This window comes from Plectropomus leopardus, chromosome 4 (genome assembly GCF_026936395.1).
Source record: "Plectropomus leopardus strain MGB_pleo_1.0 chromosome 4, ASM2693639v1, whole genome shotgun sequence".
Classification (NCBI taxonomy): Eukaryota; Metazoa; Chordata; class Actinopteri; order Perciformes; family Serranidae; genus Plectropomus; species Plectropomus leopardus.
Genome location: NC_142179.1, coordinates 19,480,892 through 19,505,698, shown reverse-complemented (window position 1 = coordinate 19,505,698; position 24,807 = coordinate 19,480,892). Strand labels below are relative to the sequence as shown.

The 24,807-nt window shown below is 38.3% G+C and overlaps 1 protein-coding gene across 1 annotated transcript in view; it reads right to left on the bottom strand.

Annotated features, from left to right (window-relative positions):
• Positions 1–888: 888 nt before the first annotated feature.
• hip1rb (huntingtin interacting protein 1 related b) overlaps positions 889–24,807 on the bottom strand; it is a 33,532-nt gene continuing 9,613 nt past the window's right edge. Inside the window, exons 2-32 of the mRNA XM_042488063.2 lie at positions 20,492–20,555; positions 18,338–18,480; positions 17,968–18,024; positions 17,670–17,750; positions 17,474–17,550; positions 17,219–17,280; positions 15,691–15,831; positions 14,879–14,936; positions 14,400–14,475; positions 13,988–14,155; positions 13,250–13,302; positions 13,069–13,141; positions 12,430–12,613; positions 11,239–11,327; positions 11,023–11,139; positions 10,820–10,921; positions 10,414–10,608; positions 8,523–8,670; positions 8,244–8,330; positions 8,026–8,133; positions 7,642–7,778; positions 6,438–6,548; positions 5,617–5,675; positions 5,422–5,452; positions 5,233–5,295; positions 4,972–5,072; positions 4,072–4,177; positions 3,855–3,978; positions 3,715–3,776; positions 2,162–2,392; positions 889–2,061 (exon numbers count right to left, since the gene is read on the bottom strand). Coding sequence (XP_042343997.1) covers positions 2,053–2,061; positions 2,162–2,392; positions 3,715–3,776; positions 3,855–3,978; positions 4,072–4,177; positions 4,972–5,072; positions 5,233–5,295; positions 5,422–5,452; positions 5,617–5,675; positions 6,438–6,548; positions 7,642–7,778; positions 8,026–8,133; positions 8,244–8,330; positions 8,523–8,670; positions 10,414–10,608; positions 10,820–10,921; positions 11,023–11,139; positions 11,239–11,327; positions 12,430–12,613; positions 13,069–13,141; positions 13,250–13,302; positions 13,988–14,155; positions 14,400–14,475; positions 14,879–14,936; positions 15,691–15,831; positions 17,219–17,280; positions 17,474–17,550; positions 17,670–17,750; positions 17,968–18,024; positions 18,338–18,480; positions 20,492–20,555 — 3,117 coding nt within the window. The 3' untranslated portion in view covers positions 889–2,052. The remainder of the gene's footprint in view (positions 2,062–2,161; positions 2,393–3,714; positions 3,777–3,854; positions 3,979–4,071; positions 4,178–4,971; positions 5,073–5,232; positions 5,296–5,421; positions 5,453–5,616; positions 5,676–6,437; positions 6,549–7,641; positions 7,779–8,025; positions 8,134–8,243; positions 8,331–8,522; positions 8,671–10,413; positions 10,609–10,819; positions 10,922–11,022; positions 11,140–11,238; positions 11,328–12,429; positions 12,614–13,068; positions 13,142–13,249; positions 13,303–13,987; positions 14,156–14,399; positions 14,476–14,878; positions 14,937–15,690; positions 15,832–17,218; positions 17,281–17,473; positions 17,551–17,669; positions 17,751–17,967; positions 18,025–18,337; positions 18,481–20,491; positions 20,556–24,807) is intronic.

Sequence of the window (24,807 nt, the reverse complement as noted above, 5' to 3'; positions counted from 1 at the left end):
AGTCCTACTGCGCATGTCATGATATTAGAGTCGCATTACCTTCTATGCACATCATTAAGTTTTTAAAATATCCCAGCTGAAGTACCTGGCTCTTAAATTACAGACAGCGAAAAATAAGCAGTAACTAAAGCAAATTACATTTTACCGAACAAAGTATTTCAAATGTGTATTTACAGTATGCACATGTACAGGAAAATTAGCTGAATTTCTTGATAGGAATATAATAACATATGTAGGCCTGCAGAATTAGAATTTGAATTCTTACTCAATACTTATTCATATTTTATTAATTATTCTGTTAGAATATTTTATTTAATTATTTTCTAGTTACCGACCTTGCCAATATTTTTATTATCTTTAGTTATTTTCATCACTTCCAGTTACAGTCTGCAAATACAGTTCTAGTTACTTTAATAAAGTAGTGAATCTTATTACATTTAATTACTTCTTTTAACAATTGTTAAACTGGACAATAAAGCTGAAAAATGTCAGAAATCCCAAAAAAAGACACTCATGCATGGCTAAAATATGCAAAGCAACAGAAAGAATGTTATATTCCACATACAAGCCTTTTACAAAAAACAATAAACCTGGATACAACCCCTTTTAAAATTACATTTTTTTTTCTCAGTAACTGATTACATAACATTTATTTTAATACTTTAATTACATGTAACAAGTTACTCCCCAATAAACCATACTAGACTGACAAATGAGTTTTGTCTGATCGTCAATTATATAATTGTATTATAGAACCTGTTCAAGATGGTTGAACAAAAAATTAAATGAGCTTTCTACTGTTAGCATGATTATATGTTTATTTTGATAACACCTTTGAATAAATTATACCTAAAAAAGAATAATACGACAGGATGAAGTAACACTATGGGACATTAAATCAAACATTTATTGTTCAGTTGTTTGACATTTACACTTCTTACAAGGAGAAACCACTATTATCTTTACTAAAATATATTAATAGATCTGAGTGTATAAAGACATTTCGTACAGAGGAAAGGACAGAACATAAAAAGATGCATTTTAAGACCCTGTATGAAAAACTCCCAGAGGCAAAGAGAACTCAGACACCTTCATATTGTACATAACTAACTAACCCTGCGAGAAGCGTTTGATAATTAAGGACACCTACATCTGATATGTGTGTGCAAGCATTAAGTCTATCTATATGCCTTAACAGAAGATGCAGGTTCTCATCTAATAAAGGGACATTCAAGAGTGTAGATATAAATTATACTTGCTGCGAGTGACGCACTCCTTTACAGACTGTGCGTCTTTACAGGTTATGATTTGATGCATTAGTCTAGTACATTCCAAGGCCTCTGAGACAATCTCGTACTGTTGAGACAGAAAGCTGTTTTGCACCTAAGAGGAACAGTGTCCACAATGAAGGCAAAACCAGAGGTATGTAAAACTTTTGCAGCAACGTGGACGCACACAATGTGATTCCCCAGATTCCCTTACCCCCCACCACAACATAAATAGCATACAGTGTACATTAAGAAAATGTGATGTGCTCTGTAATGTATGTCAAAAATAGTGTGCAAAAACTTTGTCCGAAGCATGATCAAAACTATTGAAATACAACATACGCTGCGGATTTGTGGTCATTATCAAGTCTGAATTCTAAAAGCAGCAGTAGTACTTAATCATCTAAAATTTTGTGATATAGAAATATTTTTTTCACACAACCTAAAAGTCAAATATGAATTATTTTTTGTTCTTGATGCCGAATACTAAAATAAAAAGGATTCTGCCTGGATGGCATGTATCTTAAAAAAAAAAAAAAAAAGGGGGGGTAAAGACAGCATATTCCTTATAGGCATCAAGGGTAAAAAAAAAAAAACAGGCTTCTGGTCCATTTTGGCAAAAAACAAAAACAAGTCAGGAAGAAAGGAAAAAAAGTACGATGCAGGATGAGGCAGAGGATTGTCAGCATGCAACTTAAAGGAACCGTGTGTTCACAACAAAGGGATACGTCTATGGTCAATCCAACCATCCATGAGCGGGGCATTTTTCTTTTCTGCCCAGGCATTACTTGAACTGAAGCACAAAAACAAGAGACAGATAAAGATGAGATTTACCAACAAGTCATGTCATATTCTCTTACATACAAGACGTATTCTTTCTTCACAGCCCTTACCGTGGTTTTGGGTGGTAAGTTGGGTTTCTGGGCCAATGCAGGTTTCTTAAAGAGAGCAGGCTTGCTGGGTTTTGGTGACATGGTGGCAGGATTGACCAGCGAGGAGGTTTCGCCGTTCCCCTCAGGAGCGTCGCCTGCAGGAACGCCGGCCAAATCGTAGTGCTTCTTCCTCAGCTCACCCAAACGCAGACGCTCGTTCTCCAACTGAGACTCTAATTCCAGCACCTTCACCTGAGGGGCAGGAAATAAACGTATGGTTATTTCTGGTTATTACACAGCTTTATTTTTTCTCACCAACACCACTCCTAAATGCATCTAACATATACGATGTACATTCTTATTTCTACTCATGTATATATTGTGTTATATATATATATATATATATATGTCATAATGCACTTTTTTTTAACTTTTGTATATTAATCCTGACATACTAGTTTGGCACATTGTAATGTAGCATAAGGCACACATTTTTATATTTTGATCACTTTCCATACCCAGCATAATAGGCATATCTTAATTTTTAAAAAATATTTTACATACTAGTGTGAAATGTAAGCATAATGCACATATTTCTATTCCATTTTTTTTTTACTTATTTCTTATTTTCATGCTCTAATTTCTATTTTCTACAATTCTCTATGCTTTACATCTAAGTGACCGTGATGAATCACAATATCTCCCTGAGAATAAATAAGGTATTTCTGATTCTTTTTCCACAGTGACTCAAAGATGATCCTTAGTCACCAGGTCACATTTTTTCTCAATAATGACCCACTGGCTGTACATTATCCCTCACTCAAAACTGTTTCTGCTCTATTTAGTTAAATTGAAGTTCATTTAATGACAGGAGTGCACCAGAACAACACTCTGACACTTTTTTTCCCCCAAAGTGAAGAAATAATATGAGGAGTTAGTACAAACATATGGAATAGTTCAAGTTGTCATATTAAAATTTAGGGTGGGTTGACTGATTCACCTCATCATCTCATGTTTTGAATAACATGCAAAAAAATATTCCACCTTAAAAGTGGCTGGTAGCTGCTGGTCGTAGCCTTTGAGCTGCCCAGTGAATTAAAGTATTTTTTCTTAGTCTATAGACAGCTTACTTTACACTAGTAAAGACAAAAAGACTGCAAAACATCAGTGCGCTGCTGTACCCCTTTAATGATTTATTATGGTATTATAGCCTGTGCTGACATTTAGTTTTCTTTAAAAGTATTAATGGCTTAATATATTATTTCAGTGTGGTAGCCTTCAGTTTTAGATGAGATTGCAGAACTATGCAGCCACAACTGTTAATAAAACTTGTCCTCGAAACGCAGACTGCAAAAATGTATCTTTCTGAACTCAATATTTAAAAAAAACAACATATAATATGATCTGTGTTTTAGAGAATGTCTGGAGACTCACAATTTTTTTTATTTAATTATCAAGAAGTATGAGGAATAATGTTTTCAGTAGCTCACATATAAAGTATAAAAAGTAGTACACATATAGACATGCAGCCTTCTGCTATCACTCTTTAAACCCCTCACAGTCCCACGACAAACCTGTGACTCCATTTCTTCTTTTTTCAACTTGATGAGGGACATCCCAGAGAAGTCCATGGTTTCTGCACATGAAAAATGGTATTAGACAGATGCTTAACATAGTCAACAGTGATCTAGTTCACCAATCACACTACACTCACCTTTGTCCTCCAGGTGCTCCTGGCCCGTCCTTGTTGAGGCGACCACATTAGCTGCCATTTCATTCACGTGGCGAGAAGCCTGTTGGAGAACCGACAGCCTCTTACTGCTGCGGTCGGCTTTAACCTGAGAGCGGAGGAGAGCGCTTGAGTGAGACCAGATGACACAATGTAGAATATTTCTACCGTAATGAAGTATTTCAAAGATTTTCATAATTACCTTTGAGGCAGCGACCAGCTGTGCTGTGCTGGCAGCGATCTCGTGGGAGCAGACAATCAGCTCTTCGTATTTGCCTGTGTGCAGCACCACCTTATCTGCAGACTCCCTGTGAGGGGAGGATAAGGGTAAGGATATTTATTTTGCCTGAGCTGCAATCCAACATTTCAAGCACTGACCCTGGATAAACCATCTCTGGCAGCTGCAATCATATTTTAATATGATGGCAAATGCACATTTCGGTAACAAACACTAATGAAATCTGAACTTGCTCTATCATGTCACATAAATTATTGGCCCTTGTTTTGATATAATGACCTACGGTTAGAGACAAGACAAAAAGGAGTTGTCTTCTGTAGTGATGATTTGGGGCTTAAATGCAGGATTGTTGTCACACACTCTTTAATAATGAACTGAAAAAGTGCGACGTCAGATATGCACAGCAGTTTTAACAGTTTTTGACTTGTTAATCGGGGAAAATAACCATGCTGATGTGCGTATGTGTTGCCATGGTTACCAAATGATTAGCATTAATAGTTTATAAACATGGCGTTATACAGATCAGTTATAAGATTGCTTCCTGAACAGGTTTCACGATCAGCAGGAGGCTTCATTAGTAGTAGAATTTTTGAAATCACGTATCTGCTAACCATTTGCTTTCATGCCATAAATGAGCCGCACAAGAGTCCGCTTGACAGCTGATTGAGAGCCAGCTTTGACAGCTTTCCCAAATGAACTGTACTAACTCGGTAAACAGACCTGAGTAAATTTAATCGAAACCAAACAGGTGAGGTGTGAAAGGACCCTAAGAATCACAATCTATTTGACCTTAGTGTTAAAAATGCTACATGAAGTACATTAAAAGATGTCAGGATATAATATGTAATGTCCTGTATAACTTACACCATCTCAGTGGCTCCCCATCCCACAGCCTTGGCAGCAGAGATGAGTCCCTCGGTCCAGCGAGAGTTTCTGGCGTAGAACTCCTTAATGGTGGCTGCACCCTGAACAAGCAAAACAATGGTACTGTCAGTCCTGTTAGTTTTTTTAATTTCTGAATGGAGCAGAGCAGCTCCTTGTTTTCATCTCAAAAACAAAAGCTGCTGAACTCAAACAAAACAAAGCTACCAGATTTGGATTCAAAATTAGAACAGTGTGACTCACCCTCCCGCCCTCGACAATCTCCTTCTGCAAGTCTGTGGATGCTATGATCAGCATGCGGATGGCCTTCAGAAGAGTGGAGGATAACAGAGGAGAACCAAGAAATGAGGATGATGATAAAAAATAGCATGTATTCACAGTACACTGTGGCAATACAGAAGATATTAGTAGAAACACATCAAACTACAGTACCTTCATAAGGTCTGTGCAGCTGTTGAGGATTCTGTATAAAATAGCCAACAAGAAAAGCCAGAAAAAATTACACAATGATTTATGTTTTCCGTCTGTTAACATTCAGTTCAGAATGACAGGAGAAGGGTTTGATTTTAATTCAACTTTAACAGATAATGCATCCTCTTACAAGTCTGTATTATAAGTTCCACAAACCTTTCATTGACCTCCAGTTTAATTCCTGATGTGTCCTTTCGTGCCTGATTCATCATTTCCTAAACATAGAAATGTACATGACAGTACTCAGTTATAATCAGGGCTCCTGCAGCTGACAGCAAGGTAGATCTGAGACTTTTACAAGCTGTTTTAATGCCACTTGAAATTAAATTTAAGATCAATTTTCTAGTAACCAAACTTGAAGATGGACAATTTTATTTGGCCCAAATAAAATTTGTAATATAAAAATAAGTACTTTTTTTGTGAAAAAGTGAAAAAGTTCGATATCTATGTCAAATGTTGAAAAAAAAAACAAGAGTGGATGAAACATATGGAAGACAATGGACATGTTATATTATCACAAAAATATCTATTTGATTTACCAACAGTGGGGAAATAGTGGGAAGTGGGAAATATCTGGTATTTCTGGTTGGTTTTCTGGGTCATTTTGTGTTTTTCAATCTGCATGTATGATTCCACTGCTCAGATTCCCATTATGACAAGTTTAAGAAAAGGAATTTATTAAATGAATTAAGAAAAAATTGATGTTACCAATTATTATGTAAATTTATAATGCAATGTCAGAAAAAAATATTCTTAAAATCATACTTCCATTGTCTGAGCATTTTTAAGACTTTTGAAAGATTAATTTAAGACAATTTAATACCAGTTAAGGTCTTATTTCTAGATGAATTAATTCAATGCCTTTTAAGACTTTTTAAGGATTTGCAGGAACCCTGATAATAGATACAGTTCACAACAACACAGTTTACATTGAAAATAATACGATCACATCTTAAAGTTAGATTTATCATACTCACATCAATCCTGCGGACTGCCTCTTCTATAGCCGCTGATGTTGCAGCCATTTCCTTATCAACCATATCTCCGAGCTCATCCTGACGAACATCCATGCCCTTTGGCCGCAGCTCCTGGATGTCAAAAGAGGAAAAATGATTAGTAATAGTAATAATAGCTACACAAATCAACACAAGGAACAATATTAAGAAGGACTTAAAACATCACTAGTGCAAAAACCCAAATGTCAACAAGTCTTGATCAAATAAGTTTTGATATCCCAATGAAATCATAAAATATTAACATTATGAAATTACACTGATGCATTTACAGTGTTAGAGTGAAGATAAAATTGTTTCTGTATCAGCAAACACCCACTGACACTAAGTCAAAGCCAGAGGCGAAGTCAGAATTTCAGCACTGTATTTTTGGCCTCAGTGGATCCAAAAAAATGAAATACTAAATTGAATTTATTTACAAATATAAAATAATATGCAACCAACTTGTCACATGAGGATGTTGGATTGCTGACTGATGTTTACCTAACTCTCCAGGAGACAAGTCGTGGTACTGGTAACTAAACAGTATGCAGGTGCAGCATTAGTCTCTTGCAGTGAACCTACATTATGTTACTGCACACTGTGCAAGCAATGTGACAGATGTTGCCCGCAGTGGAGGAGATTAAGACAAGGTATTACTCATAAACATACTTCCATCTAACATTAATTGAAAACTGAGTCAGAAAAGTGTGTTCAGTCAATTAACATACTTCAATACAGAACTGTTATATCTCATTATGGCTGCAATTGATGATTGTTTATTGCTGATTAATCTGCCAATTATTTCAATGATTTCTCAATTAGTTGTTGGTGAAAATGGTGAAAAACATGTTTTCCAAAGCCCAAGATGATGTCCCTAAATGTTTTCTGTTGTCCACAACAAAGATATTCAGTTTACTATTAAGAGGAGTAAAGAAGGCAGAAATATTCGTATTTAAGAAGCTAAAATGTGAGCATTTTAACTATTTTTGCTTTACGTACACCTACTGATCAGTTGTCAGATTAGTTTGTGATTAGTTTAATAGTTGACAGCTAATCAATAAATCGTTGCAGCTCTTCATCTCATACGGTGAACCTGGGGCTTCTTATCTTACCCTGACAATTAATGTAAGTTTCATAACATATCTAATAAAAAAAGGTGCAGATGTTCTGTGTTCGTGTCTCTCACCTGGCCCAAGTACAGGATCTTCTGAACAATGACACGAACGGCGGCCGGGTCTGCCCTCTGGAGGGTGGTCTTGGACTTCAGGTCCTTGAGGAACTGCAGACTCTCAGTGGCACAGCCTCTGCAGTTCTCCGTCAATCCTGCAGAGTGTAAACGAGCAGCGATCAACTCGGCCTCAATGCTGCGTTCTTATTTTTACACTGACACTTGAAACTTACTCTTCAATTGCAGTTTGAAGCACCTACAGCTGATGTTTGAAATCGGAATTGTAAATATTATTCTATATATAACAGATGTGGCTTTAGTTGTGGATGAATGGTGATAAAGATTAAATGACTGTGAGTATAAATGATGTAATGCCAGTGAGGTGATCTAGAGCTTCCTTACGGTCTGCGTGGTCAGTGGGTGCCATGTGTGCAGTGGCACTGCCATTGATGATTGTATCCGCAGCCAAGTGGGAGAACTGGGTCAGCGCCCTCAGCAGACCTCCAGCATCTGGTTACAAGAGTATCAGTAAGAGAGCAGTATGTCACATTAACACACGAGCCACAAAACTGTCAGCAGGTCAGCAGGATAATGTCGAATCAGGAGCAGAGCAAACTCACCCCCCATGTTATTCAGATAATCGCCATGGCCCTTTTTCACTTTGTCTACAGAGCCCAGTGTGGCCTCCGCCCGACTTATGAGGTAATCTGTGTTTGGAGGATAATCAGAGGATTGAAGAAAAAAACATCAGCTTTGTTGAAGTCTCCAAAACAGACAACATACTCTGTATAGTCAAGTTAACCAGGTAGGTTCATGGCTTTTTACTTATTTATCACACAGATCTCTTTCTTTGCTGTTATTGTGTTCAGTTTATTTAAATAATAGAGCCGGGGTCTGACCTGGAGAGCTGGTGCAGCGTATATGAAGAGGATCATCCAGCTTAGCCACAGCATCCTGGATGATGTTCTCAGCCTCAGTGACGGTACCCTGCAGCAGAGCAAACTGCTCCTCCAGAAGCTTCTGCTTCAGCTGCTCCTCCTGACTCGACTACATGCACGCAAACACAAATGCACATTTAAAAAAAACATACATACACATTTGGCTTAATACTTGTTAATGACAAGAGAAATATAATGAAACACATGAACTAGGTTGTTGATACATCAGAACATCTCACGATAGCCAGTCTGTACATCTGCATAGAGTCGCCAGTGCGCCCAATAATACAGTTTCATCAACAGCAAAACTGACTGTTACGATCACAGTACACCAAGTCTGTATTTTTTTGTCTAAAACTGTTGCACTTTTATAAATGAATACAACCTCACATTGTGTAAATCACGTTTGGACACTTAGAAACTTTCATCTGTCATTCAAGTTTTCCAAAAAGGTTCTATTTTCTGTGTTATTTTGCATCTATCAAAAGACTTGAGAGATCTGTTTGACCAAGAAGCAGTGAAGAAAATGTGGTGATGCAACAAAAAACTATATTCATCCAAAGTTTCTTTGCAGTTTAAGATCTCTGATTTGTAAAAAGGCATGCTATCCTTGTGGATGTTTTTGTGATTTGTGTTCTTTAGTTGATCTTGTCCTCGGCTGTGGAAACAAATTTCCTCCAACAGAGGACAATAAATTAACTATCTATAGTGTCCATCTTTTGTTCTCTTTAAATAAAAATATAGTTTAGCAGCTCTTGTTTCACACTGACGACGGCCTTCTTCGTAAACCGTTTATGTGAGCTGTTTTCATGGAGTGCATTTAAAGCTATTTTGTTCATTGCTGTTGATGTTTATGAGCCCCACAGAGAGTTGCCTGATGAATCAGTAATGACACTCACTTTTATTATTAGGACCCCAGGACACTTTTCCGTCAGCATTCAGACCCCTGTCTTTTCATGTTATAGACAACCCTTGTGGCCATCTTTGAACAAAATAAATACAAACTGTGCTTCAAGTCTTTTCCCTTTTATCTATTATTTATGGCAGAATCAGATGGTAGAGCATGTGTCACCAACCAGCTTGGAAGCCACTATTTATCACTGCACGATTACTACATTTGCGTCAAAAGCTGACTATGAGTCAAAGACTAATTAGGTGTATTCTGTACAGTACATGTCAAAGGTGCATGCCAATAATTTAACTAGAACTGGAACAATTGGAAAACAATTTCCTTATTTAGCAGCTTGTCAGTATTATCTTAGGGTTACAATTATAATATTGCATTTTATGTAAACAAAGCCATTGTACAAAAACGCAGTCACCCTTAGGATAAGGTTAAGAATCAATGTTTTTAAAAAAAAGTAATATTCAGATTTGTGCCTGATTATAATGTGATATCTCTGATAAGAAAATAACACAAGCCAGTGCGCTCCCTCTAAACGCTATACTATACTATACTATTTTTTTTTCTTAAAAACAATGCATTGTGTATTGTATTCCCTGCCTTTTCTTATTTTCTGTGTTGGGATGTGTATGGGTGTGTACACCCCTGCGCTCAGATGAGGTCAGGGCTTTATAAAATGGCCAGATGCCAGAGAGTAAGCAGCATGCTTCTGAAAGATACAGTGCCAAAAAAAAACATGCAAGTATAGCGAGGCGAAACACCAAACGAGCGTGAATCTGGTGTTGGCTTTTACTTTTGCTGGAGAGCATGTTCACCAACAGTAAATGACAACCCTACACAGTATACCTTTAAGGAGACAGACCAAAAATGCTGAATACACTTATGGTATTAAGTGGAGACGTGTCTGCTGTTCACACTGCTGAGCTCAGCTCGACAGTCCTGACTGACCTTCTCCTGCAGTTTGCCCTGCAGCTCTCCGAGCTCCCTGCTGTTCCTCTCTCGCTCCTGCTGAAGTGACGACTGCTGCAACTGCGCAGACTGCCGCAGAGACGACAGCTCCGCCTCCTTCTCGCTCACAGATCGCATCAGACGCTCTTTCTCTGCCTGCATAGCCGTCATTGAGCTGTTCATCTGCTCCGACGTCTGAGAGAGAGAGAGAGCGAGAAAGAGAGAGGGAAGCCAGAAGAGGCAGATGGCGATGAGTGTCAGCAGGAAAGTCCATCCAGAAATGTATGACATGCCTGAAACCACAGGACAACTCTAAATACTAAATGTTGGTACATTTTTTAAACACAGTCAAGGTCGTTTCTGTATAATAACAGAGTGTATAATAACAGTGCAGGGGGAGACTCACCTTCTCGCTACTCTGCAGAGTCCCCTTGATGCGCAAAATTTCTGCCATCTTCTCGTCTAGCTCTCTCTTCAGCCTCTCCATTTCAAACTTTTGCTCTTCCAGCTATGATGACAAAAAAAAAGCATTATTTTTCATACAGTTACACAGCTCTACTACACTGAGACCTCCATGTTTTTTTTAAAGGAAAACATTAAACCACCAACCTTCATGTCAGCTTCCTGTTTAATTCGATCAACTTCAAACGACAGCTGCTGTTTGGTCCTCTCCACCTCCTCCTGGGTCTGCTGTGTCGCTGACAGCATCTTCACAGTGTCCGCACTCTGTCAGCACATTAACACATTTAGTATGACCACACACCGCCAGCTGCGGACGTCTAATTAAAACAAACATCTCTGGACTGTCCTGCAGTCTGTCTGTACCTTTCGGAGTAGTTCAGCATGGCTGGCCACAAGCTCTGTGTGCTTCTCCTTCAGCTTATTGTACCGCTGCTCAGTGGCCTGCGCTCTTTCTGCACAGTGAAGAAGAGATGACAGCGTTATCGCATGCACTTGACCACACTTTGTCCATGCATATGAGAGACAGTGTTACATTTAACTAGGAAGTCACATTGAGATTAAAACCTCTTTTGCAAGTGAGACCTAGCCAATACAAGGTCAAATAGCTGAATAAAAACAGACAGGACAACAACATCAAATCACAACATTGTAAACAGATATGTCAAAATTCATTAAATAATACAGTGCATGGACAAGGCACCAATATTTGGTCTCGAGTATGTTAGTTTATTTAAGCAGCCGTGGCTAGCAGTGAACACTTCCATTATTTTAAAGAGAGAAGTGTCTGTAGCTTGAGCTTGGCCTGCAGGTCATTCTAGGACCAGAGACTGTAGAAGAACAGACTTGTTTTTCCAGCCTCTGTGCTGTAAAAGGCACTTTAAACTCAAGCCATTTTTTTTGCCTAATATTATGACTGCTTTGCAATGATTAAGTAAATTGCTAATTTACCTGAGATGATCTAAAATGAAGCGGTGTGAGGGATGACCATCCTACCATGCTGTGTCAGGTACAATGATGAGTCCTGGAGCTAGATTTTGTAATTTAGTGTTCAGTGATTTTCTGTATGTCAGCGAGGAAGTTAGCTTCACCCTGGTCACCTTGACAAAAAGGCTTTGGGATTTTCCATTGGATTTTGGTTCAGAAAGCCCAATGTGAATTTGAATTTCTTTACAAGATAGTCAATATGGTCTTTTAGACACCTAAGAAGGCAATCACCAGGAGATGGCGCCAGGTAGACTGTTTGTTATGTACTTAAGTATTGACAAACAAACAATAAAACCTAAGTTAAAAAAAGACTCTAGGGTATTGATGGAGAGGGTTAGAGCCTTTGTTTGCACAGGGAAGAAAGTCATAATTTCACTTAACGTTGAGTTCAAAAGCTATTTCAGATCTGATAGGACGTGCTGCAGGGTGTTAAAATCAGTTTAAAGATTAAGAAGTTTCTGTCTGCAGTGGGGGAACAGTTCAATTCACGGCTCCATGACCTGTACACAAATGGTGCTTGCATACTTTGAAATTATCACATATGCTGTAAGTGTTGTCTGTTTGTCTTACTTTCTGCCTCAGCAAAGACGGTCTGTAAGCTCTCATGCTGTGCGTTTTGGCGTCGTGTTGCCTCCAGCTCCATACGCAGTTGTTCATTTTCCACAAGAGCACGTTGTTTCTGTGCACGCTGTTCTTCCAGTTCTGCCTCCAAGCTGTTGATTTGGGACTTCAGCTGTGTGATGTAGCGCTGAGCCTTTAGATGGGGGAAAGAGACATCAGTGAAAATCTAGTTTGTTCAATATTCAGCATGACAATCTTGAAAGTCTCATCCCATAAGATGGATCAGTTTTTACAAACATCAGCAGCTCGTCTCTCGATACTGGCAGAATGTTATCACTTGATCTTTTTTGTAGCAATCGAAAGCAAGAACACACACAGCAGAGAGAAGAGGGATGACATGGAAAAAAAAAGGAAGCAAAAAAAGGGCGTGCGAGCTAGTATTGTATGTGACGTCAAAAATCTCAACTGGACACCCTCATCTCATTTAGAGGTTACTTGCCACATTTCACATGTCAGGGAGTAGCATTTGCATCCGCCCAACATATGACCCAGATTCCTTTGCATCTAGATAATAATGCCCTCTGCTGTCACACCTCTTTTATGCACACACAAAAAAAGGCAGATGCTGATTCATTCAACAGTCCTTACCTCTGCTTTGACTCTCTCCAGCTCTGCTCTCAACAACTCCAGGTCACGCTTCAGGCTCTCAATCTGGAGATCCCTGCCAGACAGGAAACACACAGTCACAGTGCACTGGCACAGACTGCAAACTGAAACCAGATAGTCTCACTCACAATCACAGGTTACAGTGAAAAACCCCCTGGCTCACCTGTCATCGAAGCCTCCATTTGGAGGTCCAAACGTCTGATCAAAAATGTCCAGCTGTGGAGAAAAAGCATAATAATAAGTGAAAAAAGCAAATAGAATGCCATGTACTATTATGTATATAACCCAGATTCCCAAAAAGTTTGGACGTTGTGTAAAACGGACATATAACAGAATGTAATGATTGGCAGATCTTCCCCCACACAGTTGGAGAAATACGTATTCAACACATTTTCTTTTCATTGAAAATATTTCCAATGCAGCTATTCCATGAAATTTAGAGCAGATATTAGTATTAGAACACACTAACTGAAATGTATTTAATACTTGGAGAAGTCTTTGTTCGCATTGTCAGCTTTAAGACACTTCCTGTTTGAAGAAATAATCTCTCACAGTGTTAAAATGGGATTTTGGTCCATTCTTCCACATTGTTTTTAAATTTGGAGGATTTCAGAGGGCCGCTTGTAAATCTTGAGAAAGAAATTTCAAGAACTATTTTTCTAAATTCCCAATGTTATCACAGAAAGTTGATGTAACACAGTGGTAAACATGCCTGTCCCAACTTTTTTGGATTGTGTTGCAGGCATGAAATCCAGGATGAGTATATTCTTTTTTTAATATTAGATTTAAACATTGGATAACTTGTCTTTGTATTGTATTCAGTAGAATATATGTCAAAAGGCCTCATAAATAAGGGCACTCTTATTTCATCTTGTTTGCATCTGTGAATTATGAGTAGTACCTGTGGCTGTGACTGTATGCTGGACGTTGAGACGTCGCTGACCTCGATGAGCGGCTCAGGGTCATCATCATCGTCATCTTGTTGTTCCGGTTCGTCCTCATCAGGGATGACCACCACTGGCTTCACGTGCTTGGCCAGTGAGGCCGCGTGCAGGAAGTTAGGTGGGGACTGACAAAGAGACGGACCAATAGTGGATATACGTAGTTTAAACATGTAACAGTGTGTTATCCTTTTATCTATGGTCGGCCATGAGAAAACTTTTGAATTTCAACATAGCTGTGTATAGAAATAATAAGCCAATTTCCCCAGTTTTAGAGTATTGGGTTTATCATAAAGTCTTTGACATTCAAGATGGAAGCTGTGACTCAGCACTGAAGTCATCCCACCTCCCCCCGTCCCTCTGAGCTCTTACATCAGGCAGTTTGGGGATCTGGATCAGTCTCTTGAAGTACAGCATGTCTCTGGCTTTATTGAAAAAGGTCTTAAGGCTGTGGGACAAAGGACAACAAGTTACTCTAACACTCAATAAAATGTTTTCTGGACTTATTTCATGTGTTTTATCACAGTTGGCAGGTGTTGCAATCTGAGTCATTGTACTAAAAGGCACATGAAGGATTAGGGAAAACAATTAAACTACATAATTTGTTATAAATGTGAAACAGATCTCCCCCAACTCTGGAGACTCTGAACTCAGCAGCAAAGATATAAATGGATCTGTGAATGTGTGAACTGACGCATGACAAAGGGCGGGGGACAGGAGGCAGAGACGGGCACATTTGCATGGGCACTGCTGGGCGAGGCAGGATTTTGTTGCACACTTGTTTGAGTGACTCTCTCTCCTTAATGCCGTCACTCTCATTCACCAGCAGCCTGAGGCCATTTGTGACCTACCTGTGGAACTGGTCATGGAAACGATCACGGTGTCCTTGTAAGGTGTCAGCCGGGAGACCTGAAATCCACAACATGGGGCAAAATGTTTATGCTTTGAGACACATAAATAACTTTAAAGGAAATATATTGAATTACATTCACAAATTGCATGCATCATTTAACTGACATAGAAGATATAAAGGGACAGTTCAACCCAAAATCAAAAATACATATTTTTCCTCTTAGCTGTGGCGCTAATTAACAATCTAGATTGATTTGGTGTGAGTTATCAGCTGCAAAGATGTCTGCCTTGTCTGCCTCTTCAATATAATGGAACTAGATGGCTGAGCTTGTGGTTCTCCAAGCACCAAAAAATTACATTTGAAAAAACCCAACAGCAATGTCTCTTTCCATAAATCATGACCCGGTTATTCAAGATAATTAACAGGCCTTGTTGTGATCTGTTTCATGTGGGAAATACTTTCTTTCCACCAAACTACACCCGCCAACTATATCACCATGCAGAAGGAAGCGTGCGTCTTCTCATGGACAAAAGGCTCATGCCTGTGACATTAATGGCATCCTCCTTGGCTAAGCTTCGACGTTAGCTTGCTCAGCAGTGTTAAATGAGTAAACAGTAGATGCACGCTTTCTTTCTGCAGGATGATACTTGGACAGGTGTGGTTTGGTATAGGTACAGTTAACACAAAAAATATGCACTTATATTTTTTGGGTGAACTGTCCCTTTAACATATTTATCCCAGAATTTGTGGGCTAAGAGCTTCAGAAATATTTACATTAATTGTCTTTTTTCGAGTGATAACTTTTCTTACAGGCATGCAGCTTGAACAGCAGCTTGACGGTGAAGTGGTACAGGTGGCTGCAGTCCTGGATCACTTGGATGAGCGGAGCCAGCCGACACTGGCCTGACGTGAGGGTGGAGATGGCGATGGACGTGTTGAGCTGTCGGATCACTGGGGGACAGATCAAAAAAACAAGAACACAGTAATTATTAAGTACCGTATCTCTTTTGACTCTCATGTACCAAACATTTTGATGATGTATACTTTTTGTTTTAATGTCTGCAGCAGCCTTTAGATGGTGTCTCTGTCAATTATCCAATTAGATGCAGACAGACTTTTGGTGCAGACAGGGTGTAGTTTTACTCATTATGACTATAAATAATCCTGATGTGGTCTCCGCAGATTCCTTTGGTAAAAAAAAAGTGCAGACTCCTTCACTGCGTATTGCAAAGATAGTTTTCACATTCGGTTCTGTTGTTATTTGAGTGCCTCACTGATTGCTGAAGTAGGAAGATTTTTGTTCCAATGGCTCTAAAACTTAGCGCTGAGACTAAATCGCACATGTGAGTTCACATACATTTTTTTTTTTTTTTTCATTTAAATTCGACATGATTGAATAAATTCATTACATGGTCTATGTTCCAGATTTTCAATATAAAAGTTTTATCATAAAACAAAAATAATAAAAAATTGTAAAAATTAATTAAATTGTACCATAAATAAACAAAATGCAAGAAACAAAAACCTGGAGTATGCTTAACAGAGAAAATCTGAAAGGTTTAAATAATAACATTTTTTGTCAATTTATAACATTAAAATTTTCAAAAGTATTCTAGTGCGTTTTAAAATCATCTTTAAAGCCAAATTATTTTATGTATTTCCGAGATATATATATATATATATATATATATACTAATAGTCAAGTTAATCTTTGAACTTTTCATCTGCCAAGAAATTGCGATTTCTCAATTTTTTGGAGGGTACTTTCACATGTTAATTTATTAGTTTCCCCTTCACAATTAAGAGTGCATCTATTGTTTACATTTGAAAGAAATTACAGATAATAGCTTTAACGGGAAAGTACTGTCTGTACAAATTTAAACGGAAACTCCTTCATCCTGTTTGAGCTACAGAGTACAAGTACACTTTTTTCACAGTACAGCTGCAAAATTTGTTTATGGTGTTTGAGATGTGATCCTGGGCCTCCACCCTGCAGCCATGGGAGGAGCATACCACTGCAGTCGCTCCAGAGGAAATCAACATAATGTGCTCTAATTGAAGGCATTTCCTCATCAGTTAAAACACAATTGGGAAAAACAGGAGGGCATGAGTTAAAAATAAGCCACATGACTAAAATCCTTTTCTTAAAAAAATGGAGCTCAGTCTGTGAAACAGGCAGCACAAGAGTTGCTCACATTAAGCGTTTCTTCAAAGGACTCTCGGCTTTTGAACATAAATAGATAATGTCAGCAGGCTGCAGCCCTTTCCTCTAGCTCAAGTTTCTCCTCCTAAGAAGAGTGCGACGAGGGAAAGGTGGGAGGAGGATTTTTTTTTTCACCTGTCTCCGCCAGCCTCAGCTCTGCGTCTAAGTAATCAAACACCTCCACTGTGAGCTGGAACCTGCAGGAGAGAAGTTGATACCTTCGTCAGACAAAAAACAGGCCGCACTCAGAAACAATACTGATGTGACCCTGTGGAGTGAAACGAGCCGCAGGGCCAGTCTTTTCTTATTTTTTAAACTTGCTTAAAATGTAGCAGCTGTGCTTATGACTGATCATGAGACAGAACATTTCTGCTGTATTTGCGAACTTACACATTATTAATGTCGGTTCCTGCAGTTCGCTCTAGAACTTCATCTGAGGCCTCCAAGCTCGGTGGGATTTCTGAATGCTGTGAAGGTATAGTTTTGAAGGTTTAGTGTCTATTTCTTTTCACAAAATGAATTCCTAACATTTTGCTGAATCGCCCAGTATGTGTCTCTCAGTAACATATTGTGTGGTGTGACTTACCTTCACATGAAACTCCATTTTTGTGCAGAGCAGCTTGGTATACAGAGCCACCAGCTGTCCATATCTGTCATGGAGGTTACTCTGGAACCACAGCAGCAGACAATTAAGAATTAAGCACAATTACCAAAAATAAGAACCCAAATAGTTATGGTTGAAGCTTTTTTGTGTATTTCTAGTGGGGCATTACTTGGGGCTTCACTGGAAATCACGTTAACCTCTAATTAATTTCTCTACTGTTTTACTTTTTATTTCAAGTTATTTTTAAAAGATGTAATAAAAAAAAGATGCAAAGACTCACCCATAGTTTGCCAATTTCAACGAGTGAACTGTGATGTCTCATGCAGTCTTGTAGAACCTGTGAAGGTGACAATGAACAACTCAAGTTGTTGAATTTAAATAAATGTGAGGGTTTTGCCCTTAGGACACAGCTTTAACTGTTTTCAATTTTAGTACCAGATAAAAAAGAACAAGGAAGAAAAAAGTCATTATTAAAAAAATTACAAGATATCACACCATCAAATTGTTTATGTTTGATTATTTTTGCTAGCTTCATGTTTTACTCATGATGCTACAACAGTCTGGTCTTTTATCGTCATACTCTATTAAGATCTCCCTGCTGTCTTTGATAGTAATAACAGTCAGTAAGAGAAGAGTACTTGGTGCCGTACATTGCGGTGTCCGTCCCGCAGGACTTTGTGCAGCACGTGGCAGAACTTCCAGCTGAGGATGGAGCTGCTGGCCAGCGGGAAGCCCAGAGCGTACGACCAGAAGGTGTAGGCTCCCTTCTCCCTGTGAGTCCCCAGGATGATTCCTGATGTCGTGTTGTTAAGGAAGCACCGACTATCACAGGACTTCTGGTGATTCCACATTCAACACGTGCCACTCCCCAAACAATGTCACAATGAAATGAAAACTGAAAACAGACGTATTTTTAATAGTAAGGTTTTCATGATATGCAACTATTTAGATAACATGCTAGGAAATCTTTTGCCTTTGTTGTTCTATATCTCATTATTAATCCTCCTTTAATGCATTATTATTTAAGGGAAAATGTGCCGTCATGTGGATGTCGAGCCAGTATTGATGGTAAATGTTGTCAAGTGAAGCAATAAATTCCTCACTTTGTGCTATACTGACCAAGAAAGCAGCATTCTCTTGCTTCCAGAGTTATGCTGACAGTGCCCACATGTACCAGGATGCATTGCGTTCGAGTTACTGATGCTCTGATGTAATGTAGCCATTACTTTGTTGGCCAAAACATAGCTTTAGGTGACAAAAATACCATCTTAATGGCCAGCTGCCCTCTTGCCCCTGCTGGTCTTGGTTGTATTTTCAAGTTTTTCTTTGGGATGTTGAAAGTCTCCAACACACGTCCGTCCAAGTGAGGAGTAAAACTCTCAAACATGGTAACGAAAGATGGGCTCTCCGAGCATCAGCTACAGCATCCACCATAAACTACCCACGCTGAAATTCACTGCAGCCAAATGATTCAGTTTCTTTGGACATCAGAAACAACTTGAGCAAAAGCACCACCAGCCGCTGTTTGCTCTTGACAGCTCAGGTTTTGGAGGGTCCCTGTTGGCCATATTTTCTTATGCAGCTGCAGCATCGGCCTCTCTCTGCCGCATTTTTTTGGCCATATACTCTGATTCAAAGGCAAAACTGTAGAAAGTAAAATGTATCCATGTCTATGACATCCTCTGCACTCAAATATTAAGAAGCTATTCCCACTGTTGGACACAGAGCTAGTTTGCAATAAAAGCAAAAAAAAAGGAAATTTTGTTTTTAGCAGCATCTAGATGAAGCCCCCTGACTACCTGACAACCTGTACTTCTTCCTGCCTCCAACAAAGGATGGACCCAAATATTTGAATACAAGAATATTTGTTAATTGAGTAGGTATTCTACTTTTTTGCAGATTACAAATTTCGCTTCAATGTTAGTGAGAGAGAAAAAAATACATCTTAAACCATAGATGTGCTGGAGTTTGTGTGCTCTCCCTCTGTTTCACAGGGCTTTGCCAGATTATCATGAGTAGTTTGTAGGACTATGATAATTTGTCCATGATAATGAAAACTGCCACAAGCTGTGTAATGCCACATAAAGTGCATAGAAAGGTCATTGAACCCGACATCTTGGGAGTTTGGAAAGCCTTTGACGTATTTACTGTTGGATGCTCCAGAGCCCAGAAAATGTTATTCGGGACCGCCCTCCCTCCAACTACGTCACTATCACGTCAAATAACGGTACTGGAAGCAGGATGAACAGCCTGTTTTGCAGCTGCTAAACTCTGCTTTCTCAGGGGATTTAGCACTGAGAAATGTATCTTTACACAGATTGAACATCCACACAAAAGGTAAGCAAATTTTCCCTTTAATGGTAACCCCTCCGTGAACCATTGCAAATTGAGCATTTCCCTCCATCTGACCTACACACCTATTCAATTTCTTTTTTTTTTAAATCTCTCATTGGTTTACACTTCTGAATTATGTCTCCTGTTTTTATATCCCACCCAATATTCTGTTGAAACAGGAAATCAGCATCAAATTTCAAAATAAACATTCTCTCAAAATACTGTTTCATGATGACTAAACAATACATGTTAACTGTGCTGAAATTCTTCAACAGTGACAAAATATCACCTCTTTCTGTCTGGAAAAATAGACACTCACAGGAAATGAGTGTCTTTACATATCAATTACTCAACAACTTGTGGTGTGAAGGCAGAACCTCACACTACTGATCTAAAAAGAAGAGAAAAACACTACTGATGTGAGTTTGAAAATGTGATTTTCTTTCTTTTTTTTTTTTTTTAAAGGATACGTCGAGCATGTTTCTCCTTCACAGGCGTCTCAGTGGAGTTGATGGCCTTGCTGATGCTGCTCAGCTGGAAGAAAGAAGAGGGAGTAGAGGAGTTAACTTTACATCTTGTACGGCTCGCCTCTCCACCCACATGACCCACATCAGTCATCAGGCTTACAGACGTAACAACAAATACACAAGCCATGAGAAGTTAAATAAAGACCAGGAGTCAAACAAATGATTACAGGCCGTGCTGCAATGACAGGAATGAATCAGAGAAACAATGACTCTGCACTATGTACACAGAGTGTTGAACAGGCGGACTTCCTGCTCTCCCTTTATGCTTAGCCCAATTTTAACCAACAGAAACATATGGTAATTTAGATTGAATTAGCAGCTTGATTTTTTTTTGCAAATTTTAATGGCTGTGATACCAAGGTTAGTCTGATTCAAAGTAAAAGTGACCAGAGAAAATAAGTCATGTGCATTTTGTTTCTATGTTGGTGCTATATAACTAACATTTTGATTAAAATATGTCTCAAACCCTTTTTTATACCTGGTGCTGCTCTTCCACCGTTCATGCCAACAAATTGAATGTGTGTGGCTTTAAGCTTTATATCTTGTCATCTATGGGAGCTCAGGTCAAAGCAAACTAATCCTGCATCTGAAAGATAAAATCTCATAACTTTTCCTCCTGATAATGAGAGAGACTGCGTGTCACCAGAACCGCGCTGTAACCTGTCCAACAGGTAAAACAAGTGTCACTGAAAGCAGCAGGAAGGGAGAGACAGAGAGAAACACACTATAGTCTGGAACTTCACTCTGTTGGACGTGTGTCCCCAAGGACATTCACTTATTTCAATGGACCTCAGACAGACCATAGCCCAAAAGTAATATGATAACTGCCTGGTCTGGTCATGTTACACAAAAGTGCTCTTGTCATGGCCATTCCTCTTCTTTGCCAATAAAATTATAGTTTAGATACTGGGGAAGAAATCCTTTTGCCACTGTTATGTTATTAACCATGCACTGTAACCTTTTTGAAGGTCTTTATTGGTCTGTATTAAATTATGACATTATTAATGTGTGATTGCCGTTGGGGGTGGGGGGTATAGTTGTGTATTTAGTCTCCATGTAAAATAACATTTGCTGATAAGAAAAAAAAGTATTTAAATTTCTGTTAATTTCTGTCCGCATGGTCCCTGTCAAATATAAAATACCTATACAGTACATTACACATTTATGCATGTACTTTATTAAAATGTCTTTTTCTTTTAAATCTTACTCTTTATTAATTTTTGTATTGTTTGAATTATCATGATTCTCTAATTTTGATTTGTTAATCAATAATTATTTTTATTTTAAATATATTTATATTTTATTAAATATATTCATGTATTTATTCATATATTTCTATCTTTTGTTAATTGTAATTTCTATTATTTTCTTTGATTCTTGTTAAAAAAAACCCTGGATAGTAAAGGCTCTTTTGTTGTGCTGACTTTATTATTTGTACTCTGTACTTAAATAAAGAGAATTACAAAAAAAAATAATGATTAAAACAAAATATTCCATAAATGAATGTGACAGTGTTCAAACACCTTATTACACATCAAATATTGAAGACTTTTTCTGACTTTCCAGGCCAAATCCCCCCCAAAATTCAATGACCCAACAGGACATAGTTTGAGACACACATTAAGATTAATTATTGTTAAAACACTGAGAGTTTTTATAATGAGAACTAGCAGGCTTTACAGAAGCTCAATTAAAAAGAGAGAGAGGCTTGAATGTGTGAACACTTCTCATTGTGCTGTGTTTCAGTGATGGCAGACTGTGTGGTCTTTTTCCTTCTTCAACAAAGCACAGCAAACATATTGTGTAAGTGGAGCGACAGAGACGGAGAATTCCTGTTCTTCCACAAATTATATAAATTCAAGCACTTTTAATGACCTATTTGTGTCTATTTTAAAAACTTTCAAAGCCTTGATTTCTTTCCCTCGGGTCCACAAACTTTTAGGATTTAAAGGACGCCTGGGATGTGATGTCTGTAAATTCCTCTTAAACTTCATTGTAATGTGTCTTTGTCTTTCATGCAAAGGCGTATATTTCATTTAAGATGAATGGACATTAGACAAACTATTAGAGCGAAAGAAAGGAGAGAGAAGGGAAGACACGCAGCAGAGGGCCGGGGCTGAACTTGAACCTGCGGCTGCTGCAGCAAGGACATAGCCTTTGTACATGGGGTGCCCGCACTACCAGGTGAGCTACTGGGCGCCCCAAAGCGTAGGTTTCATTTAAACACTGGGGTGGACACACATGAAATGGGGGTTTTGGGGGGTCCTCCACAAGAAAATTTTGAGCCTTAAACACTTAATTTCCTGCATTCTGGTGATTTTTTTGTGCCTCACTTTGTGCCTTTTTTGCATCAATTTATGGTGTTCATGTGTTGTTGTCAAAATAAAAGTCCTATGCTACTTTTATTTTTTTACTGAGGGGGATAAATGCAAACATTTTAAATATTGAGGGGGATGTGTCCCCTGCATCCCCTCTAAAATTTACATTTAGCCTTTCATGAATTATTTCCAAGGCCAACTGATTTCCCAGGTGCGAAGATTTTTGTAATTATAAGCAAAGATAAAATGATTAAGAAAACAAAAGCTTTCATTCACTGTAAAACATTCATTCACATCAATGCATTTAATAACCAAATGTCCAATATATCCTTAAATCAGGGAACTAATATCGTGAGCTGCGTTTGGTGCTGAGATTTGCAAAGAGATAACATGCACAAGATCTTGTCAAAATCAAAGTCCTACAATATGCAAGGACTTCCAAGGTTTAAACTTAATTTCCATGAAGATTTTAAAAAATAGTAAATGATCAAATATATTTTATTAAGTCTTTTTGATTGAGGCCATAGGCAAATGATTACACTGAAGGTTGTTATTATTTTTGTCCTCCTTCCTCACTTTCAAATTACATTTTAATTATCGAATAAAATTAATTTCCATTTGAGCACAACTGCACAGCCGAGAAATGTAACACAACTATCCCTTATACGATCGAACGTGCTTGACCATGATGTTGCCTTTTGTGATCCTTCAAAAGAGATTTGGATCATTGACTCACTAACACATTACGATTACATAATGATTAAAGCAGCTGCAGCGAGACAGCACAATCACTCAGGACTATTATGACACCACCCTCGGCTAAATCAGGATTGGCATGCCCCGCCTTAAGTCACAACTCAGTGCTGTGTTTTGTTTGAGGGCAGTGTGCTGAGCAAAAAAAAGAAAGAAGCACTTAGCCAGAGAATAACTCGCTCTACAGTCCCATGTCCCACTGAGGTGTTGCAATCAACCAGACCTGCCAGTCTTTGTTAAAACACGGAGGAAAAACACAGCTGTGTGCTGTTCACAGTTTGGAAAAACACCAAGGCTATCAAGCAATTCATTCTTTTTAAATCACGATTATTCACATTTTTTAATCACATGTTTTCAATTCCATTATTTTGTATTTCAAAACAGTTATGAAATACATATTGGCAAGGTGAAGCAGCTCTTACCAGATTGTCCTGATTAGGAATCAAATGATAGAAAAAAGCTTCATGGGACTGGCATAAAGGGGGCATGTATGTACAGGTGAGAATAGATTTTCATTTAGATATCTTGAGGTCTGTGAAAAGGCCATGCTATTTTTTTAATCACCAAAACGAACCTAAATTTGGAGCGTTTTTCAGCTCTGTTCCTGAGAAGCTAGTATGATATGGTTGGTACCACTGGATTCCTTAAGACTTCTAGTTTCACATGATACCAGTATTATCAAACTCAGTCTGTCCAGTAAAAGACAGGAATGCTGGCCAGCAAAAAACTGGAATTTTAAAAAATAACGCATTATTTATGGACCATAATCGCATCACAATTAATGAAAAAATGCTGACAGTCCTAGTAAAAATATATTCACCTGGATTTCTCAGTACTTTTAGTTTCATATGATACCAGTATCACTACTCTAACTTTAAAACTCAGCCCGGTACAGCTGCTTATAGACAAGAATGTCAACTGATTAACGCTATATAACACAATATGAACAGGCCTTAACCATACCCCTAAAAAATACACATTATTTTAATAATCTTCCTTAAGTGCTTAGCTGTGATTATTTTAATATTCAGGCCACCTAGATAGGAAAGAGGTAGAAATGTGATTAAGAAAAATGCATATCTAGATGTTTGCGAAGTGCCTTTGTGTCCCTTTAACACATCTGTTGAGGCCCACAGTGTTTATATGATGCTAGCAGACCAGCCTCACCACCACAGTGTTGCATAAGAG